The sequence below is a fragment of the Dromiciops gliroides genome, chromosome 5 (genome assembly GCF_019393635.1).
Source record: "Dromiciops gliroides isolate mDroGli1 chromosome 5, mDroGli1.pri, whole genome shotgun sequence".
In the NCBI taxonomy this organism is placed as follows: domain Eukaryota; kingdom Metazoa; phylum Chordata; class Mammalia; order Microbiotheria; family Microbiotheriidae; genus Dromiciops; species Dromiciops gliroides.
In genome coordinates, this window is record NC_057865.1 from 195,156,969 (window position 1) to 195,178,947 (window position 21,979).

Below are 21,979 nucleotides of genomic sequence, written 5' to 3' on the forward strand. Positions count from 1 at the left end.
GATACATTCTTAGGTTATATAATTTTACCACATGAACCCCAGCTTTGTGTCTTCCCTCTACCCTACCCCCCAAGTTTCTTGCGTCCTTGGGAATGAACCTTTATCTGTATATATTGCCTTTCGTGTTTATCTGTTTTGTACCACTTTAGAATAAAGTTTGTGATTGTACCATTTCCTGAGTACCAATTTTCTAGACTGTCCTTAATCCAAATATATGCTTTAGCCAAAGCCTTGAGAGGTTAAATAAAACAAAGTTCCAGGCATAAAAGGGCTAAATCTTCCAGGGGTTGGTTTTTGGTCTGGGTAGCACGGCTACCTGGTGAGAAGATGTTGGGGAGTAAAAAGAAATGGAGCTAGAACTTCGGCCTAGTTATGTTGTAGGTGATTGAGGCAACCATCTGTTAGGATTGTAGAGATAGTTATGAGTTATTGGATACCTTCAGGTTTTTCTACTCTTTTACTTTCATCTATTATGATCTCTAGTGACTAAATAGATAGGAATGGTTACTGTAGCTCTAATATGTATGTGTGTGTATGCATATACACATATTTAGGTAACCATTCCTATCTATTTAGTCACATATACATACAATACACACACATATATGATCTTTCCATACTAAAGTATATCATTAGGTCTTTTAAAATATAGATACATCCCTATATTTGTGCAGATGATAATTTATTCCTGGCTGTTCATCTTGAGCTATACTTGGTCATGTTTTTTCCATCATTCTTCCACATGCATCCATCCAGTGTGCTGAAGATCTCTTTCTAGGTCCGGGATACTAATGGAGCAATTAGGTTGTCATTTATTTCTCATTCTGTCCAGATTATCAGTCCACCTCCTTTTGTGATGCTGTCCCTCATTCTTTCACATATGTCATTATTGGAAATGTATTGCCATTTAATTCCACCCATCAGGAATTTCACTGTAGTTCTTAAGGCTACTGACATTTTGATATCTGAATCAAATATCTCTATCTTTAAAAAATGGATTTTTGTACCAGGTATCAGTTTGAAATCATTAAAAACACTTTGGTTGGGGCAGCTAGATGGCGCAGTGGATAGAGCACCGGCCCTGGAGTCAGGAGTACCTGAGTTCAAATCCGGCCTCAGATACTTAACACTTACTAGCTGTGTGACCCTAGGCAAGTCACTTAACCCCAATTGCCTCACTAAAAAAAAAAAATAAATAAAAATAAATAAAAAACACTTTGGTTTCCCAAATTCAGTGCAACATAGTCCAGCTACAGTGCCTGTCTCAGAAATATGTACTGAGTAATGTAATACTATTGTGCTATAAGAAATGATGAGCAATTGCATACCCTTTGACCCAGCAATACCACTACTAGGTCTTTTTCCCAAAGAGGTCATAAAAAAGGGGGAAAGACCCACATGTATAAAAATATTTATAGCTGCTCTTTTTGTGGTGGCAAGGAATTGGAAACTGAGGGGTTGCCCATCTATTCGGGAATGGCTGAACAAGTTGTGGTATATGAATGTAATGGAATACTATTGGGCTGTAAGAAACAGTGAGCAGGCAGATTTCAGAGAAACCTGGAAGCACTTGCATGAACTGATGCTGAGTGAGATGAGCAGAACCAGGAGAACATAGTACACAGTATCAACAACATTGTGTGTTGATCAACTGTGATAGACTTGATTCTTCTCAGCAATACAATGGTCCAAGATAATTCCAAAGGACTCATCATGGAAAATACTCTCCAAATCCTGGGGGGTAAAAAAAAAGAACTGTTGAATCTGGATGCAGATTGAACCATACTATTTCTATTGTTGTTACGGTTTTTCTTTTTTTTGGCGAGGTGGGGGTGGGGTGGGGGCAATGGGGGTTAAGTGACTTGCCCAGTGTCACACAGCTAGTAACTGTCAAGTGTCTGAGGCCGGATTTGAACTCAGGTACTCCTGAATCCAGGGCCAGTGCTCTATCCACTGCGCCACCTAGCTGCCCCTGTTGTTTTTCTTTTTTGAGGTTTTACCTTTTTGCTCTGATTCTTCTCTCATTACATGACTAATGCAGAAATACATTTAATGTGATTGTACATATATAACCTATATCAGATTACTTGTTGTCTTGGGGAGGGGGGAGGGACGGGAGGGATGGAGAAAAATTTTAAACTAGAAATCATAAAAACAAATGTTGAAAATTATTTCTAAGTGTAATTGGAAAATAATAAAATATCTATCTGGGGGAAAAAAGAAAAAAATTGATGAGCAGGCAGATTTCAGAAAAACCTGGAAAGACTTACGTGAACTGATGCTGAGTGAAATGAGCAGAACCAGGAGAACATTGTATACAGTTACAGCAACATTGTGTAATGATTAACTATGATAGACTTAGCTCTTCTCAGCAATACAATGATCCAAGACAATTTCAAAAGACTCATGATGGAAAATGCAATCCACATCTATAGAAAGAACTATGGAGTCTGAATGTAGCTTGAGACATACTATTTTCACTTTTTTCCCCTTCTTATGACTTTTCCCTTTCGTTCGGATTTTTCTATCACACCATGATTAATGTGGAAATTTGCTTAACATGATTGTACTGTATAACCTATATAAGATTGCTTGCTGTTTTGGGGATGGGGGAGGAAGAAACATTTGGAATTCAATATCTTACAAAAATGAATGTTGAAAACTATCTTTACATGTAATTGGGAAAAAATAAAATGCTATTAAGTGAAAAAAAATTATGTACTGATATACTCATTAAATAATAACCTGGCCATCCATGCTATTTCTGGCATGCCAGTCTGTACAATAGTCATTTTTTATCCACTTAGCTTTTCCTTTATTAATACTTAGGCCTGGGGCGGCTAGATGGCGCAGTGGATAAAGCACCGGCCCTAGATTCAGGAGTACCTGAGTTCAAATCCGACCTCAGACATTTGACACTTACTAGCTGTGTGACCCTGGGCAAGTCACTTAACCCCCATTGCCCCGCCAAAAAAACCCCAAAAAACCAAAAACCAAATGATAAATACTTAGGCCTGTGTCCACCTGCTAAGAATCCTTCTTTCCTTTTTGACAGACCAACTGTACGATGGAACCTGAAGCACACAGTCCTTTTGTTTCCTTCCCCATGCCCTCTCTGTGAGGATTATATTGTAGAAATTTCTCTTCTTTCTCCTTTTTGGTGTTATATTTACTTCATTTAGTGCATTTATTATATTTTGATGTCCTCTTTCATCTCATTTCCTATGGAACTTGCCTCTCCTGTTAGTCTCTTTCTCACTCATTTTCAGACTCTCTTTATCCACTGGCTCTTTAAGATCTGCCATTTTTTAAAAACAAAAACAAAACTTCATGTGATTCTATTAGCTTTTCAAACCATTCCACTATATTTGTTTTTCCTTTCACAACCAAACTAAGAAAAAAATCCGCTTCATTTCATCACCTATTTTTCAGCTCCTTGATATATTCTGATCTATTCTCTTCAGAGATCTCTTTTCTTGGGGGGGGGGGAGGGGGCAATGAGGGTTAAGTGACTTCAGCTAGTAAATGTCAAGTGTCTGAGTCCAGATTTGAACTCAGGTCCTCTTGAATCTAGGGCTAGTGCTTTATCCACTGCCGCCACTTAGCTGTGCCCCCAGAGATCTCTTAATTCCTAAATACAGGGTCCTTTTCTCATGCTTCATCCTTCTTGTAAACTTTCTACAGCATTTTACACCATTGACCATCCCTTCTTCCTTAGATACACCTTTGCCCCTGTTTTTTCTTGAACCTGTTCTCTCCTAGTTCTCCTACTACTTTTCTGATTATTCTTTTTATGGTCACAGACATTGTCCACATCTCTCCCCTTTTGTATAAAGTTGCCTCAGATGATGGATTCTCTTCTCTCTACACACTCTCAGTGGTTTCTTGTGCTTCCCATGTTATCTAATCTGTGCAGATGACTCTCAGAGCTACATATTGTGGAAATTTATTTTGATTTGGGGACCCTACCTTTAGGCTGAGATTAGAAAGCCTTAGGCCCACAGGGTCTCTTCTGTGTGGGAGGAGCTGCTGCCCCTCCTCCTCAGCTTCAGCTGAGTCAGAAAGCCCTGTGGGCTGTACAAGATGCCAGGTCAGACAGCTGGGGGGAAAAAGCCCCCAGCTCCCTCCGATCTGAGCAGAGGTATCTGAGAGATGCTGGGCTCTGGCGTGGCCTGTGCTGGAGCGTGTGAGGCTCGAGCACAGCCTCCCCACCACCACCAGCTGCAGCCCTGGTTGGCAGATTAGCTTGGTCTGTGGGGGTGCAAAAAGCCCCAAGATTTGAGTGGAGATAAGAAAGGTATATATAGACCTGAGAGTTAGACAGCAGGGAGTTCAGTTCGGACAAGGGGGGGTGGAGGGGGGGGCTGAGAAGAGGTCAATAAGGCGGCTGATGAGATTAGAAAGGAGAGACGGGGGACGAGACAAACAGCAATGCAGGACTAGGAGCAAAGGCAGCAGGAGACAGACTGAACAGGAGGCAACAGAGAGCACAGAAGCGGTCAGCATAGGGTATAGGTTGGAGAAAGTGAAGATTAAGAGGAGTTAGAAGAAAGTAGCTGAGTGCCCTGAGGTGAGAGGCGGCTAAGGCCCTTATTGTATTAAAAAAAGTTCAAGGCCCAGCAGGTGGGAAAGAGACCGCAGGAAAGCAGTCAGTTTGTACATTTTATTTCCCTGTATTCTTAATTTAAATAGTATCTCATAAATAAACTCTGCTTTGATTATTTAGTATAAGAGGCTTCTTAATCTTTTTATCAATTTTGGGAGTGGAGCAGTGTGGTGGAACTTTATAAACGGCCCACATTAAATTTACAGCAGTAAGATAGCCAAATAGTCAACAGTCCCCAGATTAGTCCTCCAGTCAAATTAGCCCCCAAATTAGGCTGGTCATCAAAAATACTCTACAATATATAGTCTTCATCTCTCTCTCTTGAGCCTTGTCCTGTATCACCAACTGTCTGCTAGGCATCTTCACCTTTATGTACCATTAACAGATCCTTAACATACCCAAAATGGAACTCATCATTTTTCCTCCTAATTTTCCCTCTTCCTAACTTAACGATTTCTTTCAAAAATGCCACCATTTTTCTGGACTTGGAGATTGAAGACCTATCTCAGAGACTTCCAAGTCACTTCACTACTCTCAGCCTCAGTTTGCACATATGTAAAATAGAGATAATAATAGCACCTCTCTGTCAGTCTATTTCTCTGTCTAGTGTTTTGCAAACCCTAAAACTCTATAGAGGCGTTATTTTTTTATTGCTCCAGGTTCACTGCATTGACATCCTTCTTGTCTCTTTCCTCTTTTATCTCCCTCCCCGATACAATCAGTTGCCAGTTCTTTCCATTTCCACACTCACAGCATTTCAGATGTATTCCCTTCTCTCTGCTCACATAACCACCATTCTAAGTCAGGTCCTTATCCTTGTCTGTAAGCTCCTTGAGGGTAGGGATTGTATCATTTTTTTGTGTCCTTGTAGTAGGCACTAAATAAATGTTTGTTGATTGATAACCTTCTGATTGTTCTTTCTGCATGATAGTCTCTTTCCTTTCCATTCCATCCTGTATACAATTGCAAAATTGATATTCCTAGGGTGAAGGTCTGACTTCATTTTTCCCATGCTCAAGAAGCTTTAGTGGCTTTGTGGTTCCTTGAGGATAAAATTTGAATTCTTCTCTTTGGCCTATATTTCCAATCTTATTTCACATTAATCAGTTAAATTATGTTTAATGCAGTTATTTAAAATCTTACTGTGTATTTTATGAGGCATTATGCTTGGCACTGGGTATATGAAGACAAAAATAAAGAAATCCCTGCTCTCAAGGAACTTGTACCTTTTACTGGGGTGGGGCGGGTGGGCAACGTGTACATAAACATAAAAACATGGGGAGCACTAAAGGTCACTTGGAGTTGAGGGTACTTGATCTAAGCCTTGAAGAGAGTTTGAGGAAGAAAACATCCCAGGCATAGCTTGGGGAACTGTGGGAAAAAAAGGTCAGCCACTTTGGATCATAGCATATGTGAGGAAGAGCAATATGTGATGATTCAGGAAAGAGGTTGGAACTGGATGATGAAGGAGCTAGACTATAAATGTTAAATGAAATATGTATAAGCATATATATATATATACACATACATACATATATATACATGCACATACATACACACACACACACACATATATATATATATATATATATATATATATATATATATATATATATATATATATATAATCACCTTAGAGGAAATAAGGAGTCAGTGAAGCTTTTTTTTTTGTTTTTAGTGAGGCAATTGGGGTTAAGTGACTTGCCCAGGGTCACACGGCTAGTAAGTGTTAAGTGTCTGAGGCCGGATTTGAACCCAGGTCCTTCTGACTCCAGGGCCGGTGCTCTATCCACTGTGCCACCTAGCTGCCCCCCCCTTTTTTTTGGTCAGTGAAGCTTTTTCAAGAAGGGAATGATACGGTTAGAACAGTGTTTTGGGAATATCTGTTTGGTTGTTGTTTAGGGAGTGGACTGAATGGAGCAAAGGCAGAATTCAGGGCCTTATACCAGTTAAACTACTTTAATACTTCAGGTGAGAGGTATTGAAGGCTTGATTATGGTGGTGGTGATTGTATGAGTAGAGAGAAGGAGGTGGATGTGAGAGATGTGAAGGTATAATCTATAAGCTCATTTTACAGACGAGGAAACTGAGGCTAAGAGAGATTAAGTAATGTGATAACTGATTGGGTATGGGCAGTGAGAGTGTTAAGTAGAGGTTGTCTTCTAGCTTGTGAATCTGTCTGGGTGACTGGTACTTACCTTCTCCCCTGTACAAAGCATTTATCAGCCTCCTTGCTCTTACACGTTCTCTTCTTTATGCCTGTAATGTTGATCTCCTCTTCTTGGAATTCCAAGCTCTGCTTAAGGATCAGAGAGCTTATGTGCCAAATTGCCATTAATCAGTGCTTCCCTGTTGTTGTTTTTTTCCTGATTTATTTTGTATTTACTATTCTCTTCGTGGGCTACTTTCCCCCAGTAGATAAGCATCATGTGAGCTGGAACTTATTTTGTTTTTATCCAAAGTGCCTGGCACATAGGAAGCACTTCATGCTTGCTAGATTGAATTAAGCCAACAGTAATAAAGTAAAGGAAGCAAAATTAGAGAAACAGTATACACATACCTTGGTGATATAGAAAGAAAAGTATTTGTGCACAGATTAATGGAGAAACATGGGCTGATCAAGAAAAACTGTACAGGCATAGTGTGCACAGAAATTAATTTTAAGTTATAAATAGTTGAAGCAGCAGTCAATTAACGAGCATTTATTAAGTGCCTGTTATTTGCCAGGTACTGTGGTAGGGTCTAAGATACAAAGGCAAAAATGATGCCGTTTCTGCTCTCAAAGAGTTTACTAATTCTAATACTGAGGGTAGGGAAAGGGACGATAACATCCTTCAGTCAATAAGCATATATTGGTCCCCTGCTATGTACCAGGCACAATGCTTAGGGTTGGGGATACAAAAAGAGGCAAAAGCCCATTTCTGCTGCCAGGGAGCTTAGAGTCTAATGGGGTGGGGGGGGGCAGTTGGGAGAAGGCTTTCTTTACACAGTGTGATTTTAGTTGTGACTTAAAGGTAGATTGGGAGGTCAGTAGTTGGAAGGGAGGAGGGAGAGTGTTCCAGGCATGGGGGACAGCAAGAGGGAATGCCCCAAGTCAAGAGATGGAATTTCTTGGTGATGGAACAGCCAAGAGGCCAGTGTCACTGGATTAAATAGTATGTGTTGGGGAGTGAGATGTGTGTAAGAAGACCGAAAAGAAGGAAGGACTAGATTACAAAAGGCTTTGGATGCTAAGCAGAGTCTTTTTCTATTTGATCCTGGAGGCAAGAGGAAGCCAATGAAGTTTGAGTAGGGAGTGTGTGTGTGTGGGGGGGGGGGGCATAGGGAGGGACATGATTGGACTTGTGTTTTAGGAAAATCACTTTACTTTAGTGACTAAATGAAGGATGGATTGAAGTGGAAAGAGAATTGAGGCAGGCGGATTTACCAGCAGGCTACTGCAGTAGTTCAGGTTTGCTTCCCATTAACTCAAGTTGCGAGCAGTCCAACAGTTTGACTTAGTTCCTGTATATTCTGTGGCAGGAGTTGAGCAAGTCAGAATTCATTTGGATATGACAGAGATGAGGATATTTTTCTTTCTCATATTATTAGTAAATGTGAACACTTTCTACAGTTGTTTATAGTATTCATTTCTTTTTTGTTTGTATTACTAAAAAATTTAAATAGCAGTAGAAAAACCACAAAACCATATGAACAAAATGTCCAAAGATAGCTATGGAATACAGTTCTGAGACATGGGGGGAAAAGGTAAAGAGAAAATGATTTTAGAGATTATATTGCAGGGTTAACCAGAGTGATACTTTTAAGTTTCAACATCTGCAAATATTGATTGAGTCTTCTCACTTCTCTCTAGTTGCTTCTCTGGCTAATCTTTGAGCTTCAGTGTTGCCTTCAATTTTTGAACAAACATACTACCTCTCAACATAAATGTTCTGAGTCATATACAGCTTACTAAATTGGTTTCTGTGGACATCTTTATTTTCACTTGTTGTCTAGCCATTTTCTTTCCAATTGTTAATCCAGCCATTCATACCTTTGGGGACAAGTTGGTTATTTGTGCACAGTGAGTTTCTCAATGTTTTAGACCTTTTCTTGCTCAACTCTTTTGGCAACTGCTTCTAAAGATGCTTTTTGGTTTGTCTGTTGCCCAGAATGTGTACCACTTATATTTAGATCATGGTTTGGTCCCCAGTAGACACCGATACCTCCATGTGCCCTTTTTCTTCCTTTATTTTTGCAGATACCCTTGACAGTGTTAGGGTCTGATCCCTGGTGTAGTAGTCTGTATTGACTTCCAGAGCCTCTAATCTGCCCATCATAGTCATAGCTCCATGAGTGATGAGGATTGTGTTTCCAGTTCATCTCCAGTTGTAGGTAATCAATGCCAGATTGGGGGCACAGTCAGTATGAAGGCACAGTGGAGGAGGTGGGACTTTGGAGTTGCTCTTGGGAGAAGGCTGTGTTGAGAGGAAAGTTCTTCATTTGTGCTTTTACCCTGATTAATGAGGCAAAACTCAGAACAAAGAGAATTAAAAGGATTTTATTATAAGTGTGTCACGGTAGCAACTCATTAATGGGTTTTAATTACCAGAGGAGTTTATATTTTATTCTAGAGACAATAGAGAGCCTCCAAAGTTTTTGAACTGGGTCATGACATGTCTTCCTCTGTGCATCTTTTCTCTTGTTTGATTGATCCATCATTCACACAGTTGCCAAAGTGATATTCTTTTTTTGTTTTTTTTTGTTTTGTTTTGTTTTTTTCCCTGTATTTTTCCCAAGGCAATGAGGGTTAAGTGATTTGCCCAGGGTCACACAGCTAGTAAGTGTCAAGTGTCTGAGGCCGGATTTGGACTCAGGTCCTCCTGAATTCAGGGCCGGTGCTTTATCCACTGCGCCACTTAGCTGCCCCTAAACTGATATTCTTAAAACATAGGAATATCATGTTGGCAGCTGTGTGGAGGATAGAATGGAGAGAGAAGACACTTGAGGTAGGGAGACCAATTGGAAAATTATTGCAGTTATTTAGGCAAGAGTTAATAAAGGCCTTAATTAAGTTTTGCGTGTAGGGAAGGGAGGGAATGGATGTGAGAGGTGCTATGGAAATAGAATAGAAATGGTTTTTGTTCTAAGTGGATAGAGCATCAGACCTGCAGTCATGAGGGCCTCAGTTTCCTCATCTGTAAAATGAGTTGGAGAAGGAAATGTAAAACCATTCCAGTCTCTTTGCCAAGAAAACCCCAGATCTTATCACAAAGAATTGAATGTGTCAGAAATGAATAAACAACAAAAAAAAGTACATGTTTCTTTTTTCTTCTAACAAAGGGAGGAAGATGATACAAGCTAGAAGGGAATGATTAACAGGGTGGATGACAGGGTCAGCAGCTGAAAAGATTGAAACCCACTAGGGTGTTGGGCCAAATGTGGGGCCAGATGGAATTATTAGGAATAAATGTAAAGTGTTACATTTCTGTTTGAGTATGAGAGAGTGAGGTGTGCCTTGAGAGTAGTTTGTCTTAAAAACGTCTGGGGTTTAAATCCAGTACATTATACTGTTGAGAGTATAACTTGAAAATATTTTAAAAAGAAACAGAAAATATCCTAAGAGTTTCATATCTGACTATCTGCAGAAATATGGAAAGACCTCTTTCTCTTTGAAATAATGTAGGGTGGAAAAAGCAGAATCACCAGAACAGAATACTCACTGACTATAAAATGAAGAGCAAATGAGATTAGATGAATGAGGCTTAGAGGAAATGACTGAAAAGTTATCAAATTTTTTTGTGTTAAATTTCATTTATTCAATTGTAAGTGGTTGCAAAGAATTTAATTTGCTATATTGATGTTTAGAAAGTCATTTGTAAGAATAGAACACATGCTTATTTTTCAAGAGAAAAACTTGTATTAGAGACCTTGTTGTTTGTTCATCTGAACACCTGAATCATATTCAGTGAGGTTGAAGTCTTGACCAGAAAGGCCTAGAATATTTTAGGAGTGCCAGAATATATTGTCCTTAGAATAGTTTTCAATAGGAAACACTTAATAATGCAGAAATGGTTATATGCATATAATGCCTGAAAACTTCCAATACCTCAGTTCTCCCATCTTTGACTGTGGAGAAGCCTTATGTTAGGCTAAATGAAAATTAACCCGATCCTTCAATGTTAATATTTTAACATTCATGCTTGGTCCAGGCACCACATTTCTTTCTAATTCTAAATACATGCCTGTGTTTTCTGGAGGGAAGACTGAAAGTTTTGATATTGAAAGTTCTAAAACCCCAGGTTTTATTTTCTTTGTGAAAGTTGTACTTAGAGAATATAATTCTAGATACAGTAGAACTTGTAGAGATTTATCTGTAGGACATTGAAGTTGCTAATTGTTGTCTCAATCAGCATTTTATTCTATATATAATTTTAGGTTCATGTATTGGACTGATTGGGGAGAAGTTCCAAAGATAGAACGAGCTGGGATGGATGGATCGAGTCGTTACGTTATAATAAACACAGACATTTACTGGCCAAATGGATTGACCTTGGATTATGAGGAAGAAAAACTTTACTGGGCAGATGCAAAACTTAATTTTATCCACAAATCAAATCTGGATGGAACTAATCGGTAAGCATGGTTTTCCCCCTAATATTATACTACTTTAAAAAATAAATAGTAATAATCATTTTAATTTAAAGTTTTGAGTTCCAAATTTTCTATCCTTCCTTCCCTCTTTCCCCTCCCAGAGATGGTAAACGATCAGATATAGGTTATACATGTGCAACATGTAAAACATTGCCATATTAGTCATTTTGTATAAGAAAACTTGAATAAAAGAAAAATATGAAAGAAAGTGAAAAAATAGCATGCTTCAGTCTGTGTTCAGTCGATATCAGTTCTTTCTTCAAAGGTGGATAGTGTGCTTCATTAGTTCTTTGGGATTGTTTTGGATCATTGTATAATACTTGTTTTTGTTTTTAACTTTAAAATCGGTCACAGAAACAAGGATAGGAAAACTTGGTCAGCAGAAAGTATTCTCTGGGAAACTTTAAGGAAAAGAAGGATTGACTTTTAATTTTATTCTTTGTTGGGTGGTGGAGGGTTGGGGGTTGGGGGTTGGGGATGTCCTTAAAGCTACAGAGACTGACAGGAATTGGAACCCTCAGTTTCTGTAGTTTTTGGGACAGGTGAATTGCTTTAGTATCCTTTGTCCATCTCTTTTTGTTAAGTCGTTTTCCCTTTGTTTTACACTTACATTGGTGTTGATAATAATTTCATTTAAATAGCACTGTGTATTTTGTATTACTTTATACACATTTTTTCATTTTAGCCTCACAAAAACCTTATGAGATAGATACTACAGGAATTATCTCCATTTTAAAGATGAGAAAAGTAAGGTTATGAGAAGTTAATTTATAGCTATCATTTATCACAAGTATTGGAGGTAGAAAAGTCTCACTACTGATGACAAATGACCTATAGACCTATAGCAATGGTTATAAGTAGGAGCAAAGGGCTAAAAGTATAGTGAATGTACAGGTTATGGAATGCAGTAAGATTGAGTGCGTGAACAACTAGATTTTGAATCTGTAGTCAAATCCTGGCTGTTTAAGAATTTGCTAAGTCATTTGACCTGTCAGATCTCAATTACCTTAATCTAAAAAAAGAGAGAGATGGAATAAATCTTGAGCCTCTAATATCCCAACTTTTCTTTGTATTTTCAGCATATAGAAATGCCTCTTTTTTTAAATTAGAGGAAAAATTAATTTTTATTCTGCTGTTATTAAGCATCAGTTAGAGATTTACTTATTTATTGAATTCAAGAAAATTAGAGAAATCAAGAGAATGTTTCATGCAAAAATGGGCTTGATAAAAAACAATTGTAGAGACTTAAGAGAAGCAGAAGAGATTAAGAAGAGGTGACAAGAATATAGAAAAGAACTAGACAAGAAAGTTCTTAACATCACTGATAACTATGATGGTATAGTTATTGATCTAGAACCAAACATCCTGGAAAATGAAGTCAAGTGTGCTTTAGGAAGCATCTTTAGCAAGCATCAGCTAACAATTAGGCTAGTAGAGATGATGGAATTCCAGCTGAGCTATTTAAAATCCTAAAAGATGATAATGTTAGAGTGCTGCACTCAATATGCCACCAAATTTGGAAAACTCAGCTGTACCTACTGGATTGGAAAAGACCAGTTTATGTTTCAATTCTAAAGAAGAAAAAAAAAAAAGAAATAAAAAACACAAAGGGGGCAGCTACGTGGTGCAGTGGATAAAGCACCAGCCCTGGATTCAGGAGGACCTGAGTTCAAATCCGGCCTCAGACACTTGACACTTACTAGCTGTGTGACCCTGGGCAAGTCACTTAACCCTCTTTGCCTCGCCAAAAAAAAAAAAAAGGCCAATGCCAAAGAATGTTCAGATTGTTCATTTCATGTGCCATCAAGCTTATGGTTAAGATTTTCTAAGCTAGGCTTTAACAATATGTAAACTGAGAATTACCAGAAGAGGCAGCTGGGTTTTGAATAGGCAGAGGAACTAGAAACCAAATTGCCAACATTTGCTGGATTATAGAAAAAGCAGAAGAGTTCTAGAAAAACATCTACTACACTAAAGCCTTTGATTGTCTGATCACAACAAAATGTGGCAAGTCCTCAGAGAGATGGGAGCACTAGATCATCTTATTTGTCTCCTGAGGAACCTGTATGCAGGCCAAGAAGCAATGATTAGAACCAAACATGGAACAACTGATTGGTTTAAGATTGGGAAAGGAATACAACAGGCTGCATATTTATTTAACATGTGCAGGGTAAATCATGTGAAATGCCAGGCTAGCTGGATCAAAAGATGGAATTAAGGTTGCCTGGAGAAATGCCATCATTCTCAGATATGCAAACGATACCACTTTGATGACAGGAAGTGAAGAATTAAGAAGCCTTTTGATGAGGGTGAAAGAGGAAAGTACAAAATCTGGCTTGAAGTTTAACATCAAAAAACTAAGATCTTGGCAACTAGGCTCATCACTTCCTGGCAAATAAAGGGAGAAGAAATGGAAGCAGTGTCAGCGTTTACATTCTTGGGCCCAAAGATGGTGACTACAGCCATTCAATTAAGAGATGCTTGCTCTTTGGAAGGAAAACTATGGCAAATCTGGACAGTATATTGAAAAATAGAGATATTACCTTGTTGACAAAGGTCCATATAGTCAAAGCTGTGGTTTTTCCAGTAGCAGTGTGTGGCTATGAGAGCTGGACTGTAAGAAAAGGTGAGCGCCGCAGAATTAATGCTTTCAAATTGTGTGACTAGAGAAGACTTTTGAGAGTCTCTTGGAAAGCAAGGAGATCAAATCAGTCAATACTTAAAGAAATTAAATCAGGCTCTTCACTGGAAGGTCAGATACTGAAGATGAAGCTTAAATACATTGGCCACATAATGAGAAGATAGGACTCATTGGAAAAGACCCTGATGTTGGGAAAGATTGAAGGCAAAACGAAAATAAGACGGCAGAGAATGAGATGGAAAGATGGTGTCATGGAAGCAATGAACATGAACGTGGACAGACTTTAAGAGACAGTGGAGGATAGAAGGGCCTGACTTTCAATGGTTCATGGAATTACATAGAGTCAGACATGAAAGAATGACTGAACAACAAGAGATTTACATTTTTTCTAATTCCTTTTATTCTCTAGCTTTTTACATTTCTAATTTTGATATTACATCTGTTCTTTTTTTTTTTTTTTTTTTTTGGTGAGGCAGTTGGGGTTAAGTGACTTGCCCAGGGTCACACAGCTAGTAAGTGTTAAGTGTCTGAGGCTGGATTTGAACTCAGGTACTCCTGACTCCAGGGCTGGTGCTCTATCCACTGTGCCATCTAGCTGCCCCTACATCTATTCTTAATATAACTTATTTCTGTATATTGCTCTTATGAGTTATATGGGAGTGATTTTTCTTTCTAGATTTATTTCTACTGAACTGAAGCCATTGGAAACAACTTTTATTGTTGAATTAAAATTTTTTCATTAAAAATTTTCATTTTGTTTTAATTTTAAATATTGTGGATTGTATGTGTTCAAATAAACATATGAACAGGAGTTTATATTTATGAAAATGAAATTCAAGAACAAATGCCTAAACCAAATTTTTTAAAACTCCTCTAAAATGGTTAAGCAAAACAAAAGGAAAAAGTGATTTTTAAAAAAGCAATAGGTTTTAACTTTAATACAGCTGTACTCACATCATCTGTTGTTTTTAACATGAATTTTGTTGCTATTTACTTTTGCCTTCACTTACATAGTTGTAGTCAGTGTACATGTTCTTTTACTATATTCACCTTGTATCACCTTTATAAGTCTTCATGTTCCCTCACATTCTTAATTTTTTATTCCTTCCAGTGCAAAGTAATATCCTATTCTATAGTTATTGGACACCTAATTTCTTTCCAGGTTTTTTTTGTTTTTTTTTTTTCATTCATTAATCTTCTTAAGGTCTAAACTTGGAACAGTAGGATTACCTGGGTTAAAGGGTATGAACTTTAAAAACTTTTTCAGTATAATTGATTTCTTTTGTAATCCTGTATATTTTATTTTGTGCATTTAAAGTCATTATTCTGAGGAGTTCATAGGCTGTCAATGGGTGTCTCTGACACAAAAACCTTACCTTGTCCCAGAAGCAAGATCTGTTACTGACTCAGCTAGCCTTTGGTGGGACCCACAGTAATCAATCAATAGGCATTTATTAAATCACATCAAGAACTTTACTGGGTACCTTTAATATAAATGTAATGAATGAAACAATCCTTACTCTCAAAGAGCTAACATTCTAATAGCTAATCAGTAATCTCTTTTCTTCTGAAGGAATTTGCTTCAGGTGAAAGTAGGGAGAACTTTATTATATTAACTCCAAGAAGAATATTGATTCAGAGTGATTCCTTGGGCCTTCCCTCTGAACCCTTGAAATTGGTGAATCTGGTACCTTTTACTCCATTCTCTCATTTTAGGAGTTTGTGATTACTAGATCACTTGTGGAGTAGGACCAGACCCATTTCATAGTTCTTGGGTAAAATTCTACTTGAGTCTCTTTATTTTCTGTTATAAAGCATGCTTTCATGAAAATGTCTTTTATTCAACCTGTAGATTGTAAACCATTTATAGTAGGTAGATTAAAGGTACAATTTTTGTTTTGTTTCAGGTCTGTTAGCTTAGGAGGTAATTTTGGCGAGTGGTTGTATTGCAATAGTCAAATTATGGTAAAATAAGAAGATTAAACCTTTTTTTTATAAATATATCTTATAGACAGGCAGTGGTTAGGGGTTCCCTTCCACATCCTTTTGCCTTGACGTTGTTTGAAGACACACTGTACTGGACTGACTGGAACACACATTCCATCTTGGCCTGTAATAAGTACACTGGGGAAGGATTGCGTGAAGTCCATTCTAATATCTTCTCTCCCATGGATATACATGCTTTTAGCCAACAGAGGCAGCCAAATGGTAAGTAAGCCATATTTTATTTATTTATTTTTTTAGTAAGCCATATTTTAAAAATGTAAGTTGGAATTGATAGTGTCTTTTGTGAGAAGTAGTAGAAAGGGTAGCAAAATATGTCTTAGATCAGTGGTGTCAAACTGAAATAGAAATGGGCCGCTAAATTGGGCTGCATATTGATTTAGAAAACCTCACAGTAACATCTGTATTGTATTGTATTTTTATTTTGTGAAATATATCCCAATTACATTTTAATCTACTTTCTACAACACTCAGGAGATTTGCAGCTTAATGTTTGACACTTCTGCCTTAGATTGTTCAGCATAGTATATTTACTTCTTGATTTCTTCTACTATTTACTGCCATACAAACTCTTCCCTATTCCTCCCCTTTTTTTAGAGGAAAAAGGGGAGGATGGGAATTGAGATGGCCATATGCTAAGTTTTCAGGCAATGATTCTCTTACACTATTTCTATTTCTTCTCAGTGTTGAGACTTAAAAAAAAAATTAAGCCAATATAGTTAATGGAAATTTAGGCAGTGGACTTCATTGAATTGTATACCAGCTTTAATTCTTCCATGATGCATGTGATTAAGAAAAAAAATCCTTGCTCTTGTTCAGTTAGCCTTCAGCTGTACTCAGTGACTTGTTTCCCCTGATCTTTCTTCCTAGCCAGTCAGATCTCAGTGCTGACAGCAGCACTGAGACATTTGGGGTTTGGGGCCAGGTCTAAAAGAAGAATATCATTGTCTAGGCATGTGCATGTAAATACCCAGGTATATGCCTGAATGTATGTCCAACTACATTCTAACTCCAAATAGGAAGACATTTTGGATTTATATGTTGCTTTGTGTTAATGCTTTCTCTTTCTACTTTATCACTTGTTGACCATATGTTGTATTAAATAATGCCTTTGGTAAATGGTCTATTGACTGTAAAATAAATAGCTACTTTAAACCTAGATTTCATTGTTTGCAATTAAGAAATTATATATGGCTGCCAACATGAATTTTTAAATTATTGCTATCATTTTATCTCCATGACTTATTCTCTCCTCTCTTCTAACAGAAACAGCAACAGAAACAGCAAACTACCCATTCTTATTCCTGGCCTTCTTGTCTTTTAATGACATCATCATTGCTTTCTTCCTGCTTTGAGAACTTTGGAGTCTTTTTAATCCATCCTCTATCTCATATGTTAGCAACCAAATCCTTTTGTTTTCTTTTAGAAATACCTCTTGCCTTCCATATTTTCACCATCACTACATTTAATCTATCTTCTCATCACTTCATACCTGAATTTCTCCAACATACTAGTTGGTCTCCCTGACTCCAGTCTTGCTCCCATTTTCATTTCTTATAGCTTAACTGAGCTTTCTAGAACATAGTATTATGTTATTCCTCTATTGAAAAAGCACTAAAGTTCCTTCTTGCCTATCTTATCAATTGAAATTCTTGTCCTTCATCACCCTTAGATCTGTCTCTCTTTTACCAATGCAACCTTATTTTCACTATTCCTTGGTATATCTCAGCTTCAGTCAAGCTAATTTTCTTGCTATACCACCTGGACTGCTACCTCCATGCTTTTTTTTTCCATGTTCTCTTTCTCACCCAAAGTGTTTCACTCCCTCTCATCTCTTCAGTGATGCTCTCCTGATTACTATACAATTTTGCAATTCTAGTCTATTTGATATCTGTATCTATATCTATTTGATATTTGTTTTGTATACTGTTCCTTAAATTAGATTGTTAACTTTTTGAGAGCAAGTACCATGTTTTCTGTTTTTCTTGTATTCTTCACAGTGCTAAGCACAAAATCTGTGTTGAAGAAATGCTTGATTATTTTCCTTGTAGATGCCTCAATAGGTGGTCACTTAAGTGACTTTTGGCAATAGTTTTTATTTGATATTTATCACAATTACTCACATAATGATGTTACCTTTGTTCAATGACAAAGGATTCTTCTTGATAATTAGTGTTAATCTGTGTGGTTTATATCTGACAGCTACAAACCCATGTGGAATTGATAATGGTGGTTGTTCCCACTTGTGTCTGATGTCGCCAGCGAAGCCTTTTTATCAGTGTGCCTGCCCAACTGGAGTGAAACTCCTTGAGAATGGGAAAACCTGCAAAGATGGTAAGGAGATGGCCTCCTAGATGGGAAACTTTGAATCAGTGGCTGAAATTTCCCTTACCATTTTCCCCCTTATCTATATTCAGTGCCATACCTTGCAGTGTCTCTTATGGTGTTGAGTCACTTTAATTTCTTCCTTTGATAATGCTTTTGTCTTTTTGTAGCAGGCCTATTTTTATTATTTTGTGATATTTAAAGATACTCAGGTTCTTTTTGAGATGAATTATCTGCTTTTGCTGTTATCCAACCCTAATTAGCTATAATAGCAAGTAAATTACAATGGAAATTACTTTTGCTTCCCAGGAAAAATACTCAAAATAGACATTCCTTAAGAGTCTCTTTTCTTGTTTTTGTTTTTGTTTTTTTTTAGTGAGGCAATTGGGGTTAAGTGACTTGCCCAGGGTCACACAGCCAGTGAGTGTTAAGTGTCTGAGGCCAGATCTGAACTCAGGTACTCCTGACTCCAGGGCCAGTGCTCTATCCACTGCGCCACCTAGCTGCCCCCCCCCTTTTTTTTTTTAGTTCAAGTAGTTTACTCCTCATTAGAAACCACTTTTGAATTAAAAAAAACAATTATGCTGAATTTCCAAGTGTTTTGTTAATTATTAAATAAAAATAAAAGTCAGAGTAAAATGAGATGTTCAATACAATCATTTTTTCAATATTTTATTGACAAAGAAGACAAAATTGTATTCTCTTACAAAAAAAGTCTCTTTTCTTGGAAAAAAAGTTTCATTTTTAATAAAGAATGTTATAGGACTTATACAGTTTTCAACAAATACTTCTTGAAGGTTTCTTATAAATTTTCATGTCGTTTGGCTCTTTCTGTATGGAATCTTTTACATTGTATAAGGATGTAGAGATAAAACTTTAAATTTGACTGTGGTGCTGCTTTAATTAACTGTAACTTAGAATTTTCTAAAAATTTTATTGATATCTTTGGTTTTATATCACCTTTTTATCCCAATATATCTTTTCCCCTTTCCCTCACTCAGATCTATTCCTGTCACAAAGAATAAAAAGGAAATATTCTTAGAATCTTTATCCTTAATATTAGTTTGATTTTCAAAAACTTTTAAAAATACATAATTTTCCTACATTCTGCACAATGATAGCTGAAGTTCACAAAAGGGCATCAGTTGGCATCCCTTGGTATAATTTCTTACAGGAAGAGAGGGTTATGGTTTTGTTTTTGTTTTTTCTTTTTTTAAATATGGAGATTCTGGATGTCTGCGATTAGTAGAAACCAGTACTACCATCTTCCTTTTCCTCCATCCTTCTCATTATTGTACTTAATCCCTTACACTCACAGAAATCTATTTGGGGTCTTCTTGGACTCCTTTAGGACATAAGGGGGAACCTTTGAACAGGTTATATGAGGGGTTTTCCCCCTCTAACTTTAAAAAGCTCAGACTTTTATTGAGGAGTGCATTAGTGGGGATTTGCTGGCAAGGAGGTTATGAAATGGGACGGATGAGATTGTATTTATTTACAATATGTTTGTCATGATTTGGCATTGATAAGTGATTATTGTAGCCAAAGGTGAAATTGGCTAAGTCTGGTCAAATAGTTTCCATGGTGAACAATATTTTTCAAATGAGTTTGTAACAAAAAGTTTTTGTAGTGCTGCTTTTTTGTTCTTTTAAAATACAGTACAACTTTAGAAATAATTTATTTTATCATTTGTAGTTTATAGATTCACTGTATAGTACAGTAATAAATAGAAAAAATAGCATACAGTAATAAATATTATGTAGTATTTATTTTTCCCTATATTTCATATATGTAGCTCAGCATCACCTAGCATAATTTAAGTGTTCAATTTTTGTTTTTGTTTTGTGGGGCAATGGGGGTTAAGTGACTTGCCCAAGGTCACACAGCTAGTAAGTGTCAAGTGTCTGAGGCCGGATTTGAACTCAGGTACTCCTGAATCCAGGGCCGGTGCTTTATCCACTGTGCCACCTTGCCGCTCCCAGGTGTTCAGTTTTAAATCACCTTTCCAAAGTCAACAGTAACACCCCTCCCCCTAACCCCCTACCCCCCCACGCCCCCACCCCCAGCTGGCAAAAATTGGAACCTGGTTTATTTTGAGATTGAGCAGAGCCTTGAGCTAAAAATGGGACAATGAAGAATACAGAGGTCTTTTCTTCTCTATTGTAATCTTCTGATGCTTGATTTTGATATTTTATGTAGTTACTTGGGCTTAATTTTCTTTTCCCAATTAAAATTAATAACACTGACACAGAACAGATATGGCATATCATAGTAAACTTCACTCATTTTCTCAGTGAAGGTGAGTCTAACTTAGTTCCTAATGTGTCCTGGTCCCTTTATACTAAATTCTCAGGGTGAGGCTCTCTCATAGCTTTGAGAGCTTTTCTATTTTTCATCTATTTCTACAACCAGAGGCTGAACTTGTTTTTATTTGCTTGTTTAATTAAAGAAAAACCAAGCCATGCCATCTATTTCCTTTGCTTCTACTTACATATTTATAGAACAGTGATAGAGAAAATCATTTAACCATACTGAATGATAGCACTACACATTTGTGTTACATGTTCTCAATTGGAACCTAAAAGTCTTTATTTTTTCATAAGTGACCCTCTTTTACACTCCTTGCAGTTGCTGTCCCAAGCCTTTTTTGTCCTAAAGCCTACCTGACTTCTCTTTGCCCCATCCCTTTGGCAAAGTTCCTCACCTCATATTTTATTGGGAAAATTCAGATAATTTTCTTTGCATTCCCTCTTCTCTACTAGTCTACATCTCAGAGCCCCTTCTTATAATCCCCTACTTTCTACTTCCTTACTTCAGTGTATGATTAAGAGGTGGGCCTTTTTCTTGCCAAGACTAGCTAACCCCTCCTATCCCCCTTAGTCTTACTCCTCCCTTCTATTTTAGCAAACACCATTGCAGCTGTCTTCCTTTCATTTTCTCCCTATCTACTTGTTCCTTTCCTGTTACCTACAAATATGCTCACATATTCCCCATCCTTAAAAACACCCCCCCAATACTTGATTCAATTATCCATTTAATCTACTGCCCTGCCCCCACCCCTACCCTGCCCATTTCATAGCAGAGTCCTAGAAAAAGCTTTCTAGATTTGTTGCCTTCACTTCCTTTCCCAAACCCTCGTGATCCGGCTTCTTACCTCATTAGTCAATGGAAACTACTCTTTCCAAAGTTACTGTATTCATAATTTTCAAATCCAGTTGTCAGTTTTCAGCCCCTTTCCTTCTTGACCTTATTTCTGACATTATTTACTATTCTCTTTGTGAATAATTTGTCCTCTCTGGGTTTTTGTGAAACTGGTGTCTTAATTTTCCCATCTGTCTTGGAAGTGTCCTTTGCTAGATCATCTTCTATGTATCATCCCTTGACTGTAACTGTATCTTAAGGCTCTGTCTGGGGCCATCTTCTTTCACTATAACGTTTTTTTGGGGATATTAACATCCATGGATTCAGCTATCATCTTTATGCATATTAGTCCTGGTGAGCCTTTGTCTTTTTCTCCTGAGTGCCAGACCTTCATCACCTACTGTCTGTTAGACATTGCCAACTAGATGCCCCAAACTCAGGATTTTCAAGACAGAGGTCATTATCTTCCCCAAACACATGCTTCTTCCCAACTTGGCCAATTTATTTTGGGACCTGAATTTGCAACATTGGTGTTGTCTTCAACTTCTCATGCTACCTTGCCCTACAAATCCAATTTGTTTCCAAGTCACGTCAATTACACTTCACTCATGGCCACTATTCACTACTCA

At 37.4% G+C, this 21,979-nt stretch overlaps 1 protein-coding gene across 1 annotated transcript in view; it reads left to right on the forward strand.

Moving 5' to 3' along the window:
• The window catches only part of LRP6 (LDL receptor related protein 6), a 153,420-nt gene that overhangs the window by 51,476 nt on the left and 79,965 nt on the right, over positions 1 to 21,979 (forward strand). Inside the window, exons 3-5 of the mRNA XM_043966783.1 lie at positions 11,024 to 11,221; positions 15,892 to 16,088; positions 18,087 to 18,218. Coding sequence (XP_043822718.1) covers positions 11,024 to 11,221; positions 15,892 to 16,088; positions 18,087 to 18,218 — 527 coding nt within the window. The remainder of the gene's footprint in view (positions 1 to 11,023; positions 11,222 to 15,891; positions 16,089 to 18,086; positions 18,219 to 21,979) is intronic.